The 3982-nt window shown below is 55.8% G+C and overlaps 1 protein-coding gene across 1 annotated transcript in view; it reads left to right on the top strand.

Annotated features, from left to right (window-relative positions):
- Window positions 1-2061, top strand: part of VOLCADRAFT_94000 (uncharacterized protein) — a gene marked incomplete at both ends in the record, with an annotated part of 2620 nt that extends 559 nt beyond the window's left edge. The window contains 4 exons of the mRNA XM_002953282.1: window positions 80-292; window positions 456-613; window positions 1531-1705; window positions 1828-2061. Coding sequence (XP_002953328.1) covers window positions 80-292; window positions 456-613; window positions 1531-1705; window positions 1828-2061 — 780 coding nt within the window. The remainder of the gene's footprint in view (window positions 1-79; window positions 293-455; window positions 614-1530; window positions 1706-1827) is intronic.
- Between the last annotated feature and the right edge of the window lie 1921 nt (window positions 2062-3982).

Here is a 3982-nt window from a genome sequence, read left to right as displayed (position 1 = left end):
GATGCGTATATATGCGGTGCAATTATAGTGTAGCGAGCCAACGTCCGTGAACAAAACAGCTTCACAAAATGCCGTACAGGCTACACGGACAACGTTGGACAAGCACTGCACACTTCAGTGCGCGTCAAATTGCGTGGTTCGGTGTACATTAAATTGCGCGTTGAATTGCATGTTTAATTGCACGTCGAGTTGTGTGGTGGGTTGCGCGTTAAAATGCGCGAGTCGGCGCATGTCAAATTGCGCAGTGCGGTGCAGCCAATGTTTTGCGATTTGCGCGTTAAATCGCGGTGCGGTGCGGTGCAGTGCGGTGCGGTGCGCGGTCCCGAATGAAAAAACAACAACAACTCATGCACCGGGATCGAGCCGGCGACCGCGGTTCCCAATAATTAGTGTCGGAGCTAGCGCACACCAAAGCGGTGAGCGTCGATGCTCCGGGGCGCATTGCGCGGGTCCAGGTGTGGTGCGGTGCAATGCACTGGCACACGCAGTGTGGCGCGGTGCGGTGCAACGCGGTGCAGTGCGGTGCGGCGCGGACACCGAAGCGGTGCACGGCGTTGCTCGGGGGTGCATTGCGCGGGCCCAGGCGTGGAGCGGTGCAGTCCGGGACGACGCGGTGCGGTGCACGGTCCAGTCCAGAACGAAAAGAAAAGAACAATAAACGACGACGACGCGAAAAACGAACCACGCGACGACGAAGGCAGCGCTCCCGAACGAAAAATAGAAGAAAAAAACGTGCGGGCGCCGGGCGACGAAGCCAGCGAGCCGCAACGGAAACGTAAAAAAAGATACTATGACGCGCCGGCGCCGGGGTCGAACCGGCGACCGCGGCTCCCACTAGACATCGGAGCTAGCGTGCCCGACGAAGCGGCGCACGGCCTTGCACCGGGGCGCCTTCCGCGGCGGCAGGTGTGGTGCGGTGCGGCGCGGGGCCGAACCGAACGAAGGAAGAAGACGAAAAAAGCGGCGACGGCGGGGCGCGAACCGGCGACCGCGGCTCCCACGCGGCGACGGAGCTAGCCTAAAAGGCGCGGCTCCGAAACCGCGGACAAAAAGGCGAAAAACGGCAACTTACCAAACGTCAACCCGGATGGACGGACGGACACGCGGACGCCCCCCGCAGCCTAAGGTCTCCGTCCCGACGACGGAACTAGAGCGCGCTGTTCGCGCGAGTGGGCCGTAGCTCCGTAGCATAGTGTAGCACAGTGTACCATAGCGTAGCATAGCGTAGCATAGCGTAGCATGCCGTAGCATAGCATAGCGTAGCATAGCGTAGCATAGCATAGCGTAGCATAGCGTAGCATAGCGTAGCATAGCGTAGCAGAGCGTAGCATAGCGTAGCATAGCATAGCTATGATCGCATATGCTTGCATATCGCATAGCGTAGCATAGCATATCGCATAGCGTAGCATATCGCATAGCGTAGCATAGCATAGCGTAGCATAGCATAGCTATGATCGCATATGCTTGCATATCGCATATGCTTGCAGATCGCATATGCTTGCACATCGAATGTGGCATATGCACGTGCAGCCGCATGCTGTGCTGTGTTCCGCTGCTGCTGGAGCGCCCTCACCTCCGGATCAGCACGTGCAGCGGCATGCTGTGCAGCATCACGCAACTGCTGCTGCACCCTCACATCCGGGTCAGCCCGTGCAGCAGCATGCTGTGCTGTGTCATGCAGCCGCTGCTGTGCCCTCACCTCCGGGTCAGCACGTGCAGCTGCGTGCCGTGCAGCGTCCTGCTGCCGCTGCAACAACCGTAGTTCAGGAAGGGCTGCCGCACGCTGCGCAGCTTTCTGCCGCCGCCATCTCTCCCGTACTTCTGCAGCAGAAGCATCAGCACCCTGGTGCTGCCCCTCCAGCTGTGTATCTGCAGCAGCTGCCTCTGCGGGCCCCGCTGAATTTATTTGCATGGCTGTCTGCTGTGCTGCGGCATGCTGCTGCTGCTCAGCTGCACGGCCCGTACTCAAATCAGCGAACGGACGGATTCTTCCACTACGGAAGCCGTCCGCAAGCGAGCCCAGCCGGAGCCGTTTCGAAGCAGGCGACTGATCCGACATGAAGGCGGACCCGGCGAAGCGAGCACGTATACTAATTCAGCCGTTAAGGATACGAGGTTGTGAACGGCGAAGAACGCGAAAAAAGCAAAAAGAAAGAGCAAAAATTCCGGCACAGTGACAAGGGGAATTGCGAGAATCGTCAAAGCTTACAAGCGAAGAACGGCGCTGTATGAAGCGCGTACGGCATTATTTCCGACGTAGAATTGAAGCGCGCGAAAGAGGCGGAAAGAAAGAGCAAAAAGCTTGAAAGTATTTCGGCACAGTGGCAAGGGGAATTGAGAGCATCGTCAAAGCTTACAAGCGAAGAACGGCGCTGTATGAAGCGCGTACGGCATTCATTCCGTCGTGAACGGCGAAGCGCGCGAAAAAAGCGAAAAGAAAGAGCAAAAAGCTTGAAAACATTTCGGCACAGTGACAAGGGGAATTGCGAGGATCGTCAATACTTACAAGCGAAGAACGGCGCTGTATGAAGCGCGTACGGCATCAATTCCGACGCGGAATTGAAGCGCGCGAAAGAAGCGAAAAGAAAGAGCAAAAAGCTCGAAAGTATTTCGGCACAGTGGCAAGGTGAATTGAGAGCATCGTCAAAGCGTACAAGCGAAGAACGGCGCTGTATGAAGCGCGTACGGCATTCATTCCGTCGTGAACGGCGAAGAACGCGAAAAAAGCAAAAAGAAAGAGCAAAAAACTTGAAAACATTCCAGCACAGTGACAAGGGGAATTGCGAGGATCGTCAATACTTACAAGCGAAGAACGGCGCTGTATGAAGCGCGTACGGCATCAATTCCGACGCGGAATTGAAGCGCGCGAAAGAAGCGAAAAGAAAGAGCAAAAAGCTCGAAAGTATTTCGGCACAGTGGCAAGGTGAATTGCGAGCATCGTCAAAGCTTACAAGCGAAGAACGGCGCTGTATGAAGCGCGTACGGCATCAATTCCGACGCGGAATTGAAGCGCGCGAAAGAACGAAGCATATGTGCGTGTGCACGTATGGTGAAGGGCGTGTGTTGAAGTCTGCACGTTGAAGTTTGCGATCTGCTAGCGCTGCATATCGCATATCGCATAAGATGCATATGTGCATATGAAGCATATGAAGCACACGAAGCATACGAAGCATATGAAGCATATAGAGCATATGAAGCATACGAAGAAAAAAAAAGAAAAAAAAAGCGCGCAAAAGAAAAGACGCGCGCGTGCTGGGGATTGAACCGGCGACGTGGTGGACAGATAGAGAGACGGACGGACGGACTAGAGCGCGCTGTTCGCGCGAGAGGGCCGTAGCTCCGTCGCTGCGTGCGTTGCACGGCGCTTAAGGGCGTACGGCACAGCATAGCGCGTACGGCATAGCGCATACGACGCGTACGGCGTGTATGTCAAAACGTGTACACTGTGCAGTGTCATGCAGCCGCCGCTGTGCCGTCACCTGCGGGTCGGCACGTGCAGCTGCGTGCTGTGCAGTGTTACGCACCGGCGGAAGAAAATTAAGCTTGCGGAGCCTAGCACGCAAATTTAGCCGTACGCGCTATGCTATGCTACGCTATGCCGTACACGCTATGCTATGCTACGCTATGCCATACGCGCTATGCTATGCCGTACGCGCTATGCTAAGCTATGCTACACTATGCCGTACGCGCTATGCTATGCTACGCTATACCGTACGCGCTATGCTATGCCGTACGCGCTATGCTATGCTACGCTATGCCGTACGCGCTATGCTAGGCCGTACGCGCTATGCTATGCTACGCTATGCCGTACGCGCTATGCTATGCTGTACGCGCTATGCTATGCTACGCTATGCCGCATGCGCTATGCTATGAAGTACGCGCTATGCTATGCTACGCTATGAAGTACGCGCTATGCTATGCTACGCTATGCCGTACGCGCTATGCTAAGCTATGCTACACTATGCCGTACGCGCTATGCTAT

Source organism: Volvox carteri, assembly GCF_000143455.1.
Source record: "Volvox carteri f. nagariensis unplaced genomic scaffold VOLCAscaffold_35, whole genome shotgun sequence".
NCBI classification, from domain to species: Eukaryota; Viridiplantae; Chlorophyta; class Chlorophyceae; order Chlamydomonadales; family Volvocaceae; genus Volvox; species Volvox carteri.
Note: the sequence above shows the minus strand (reverse complement) of the source record. Positions and strands in the feature narration are given on the sequence as shown.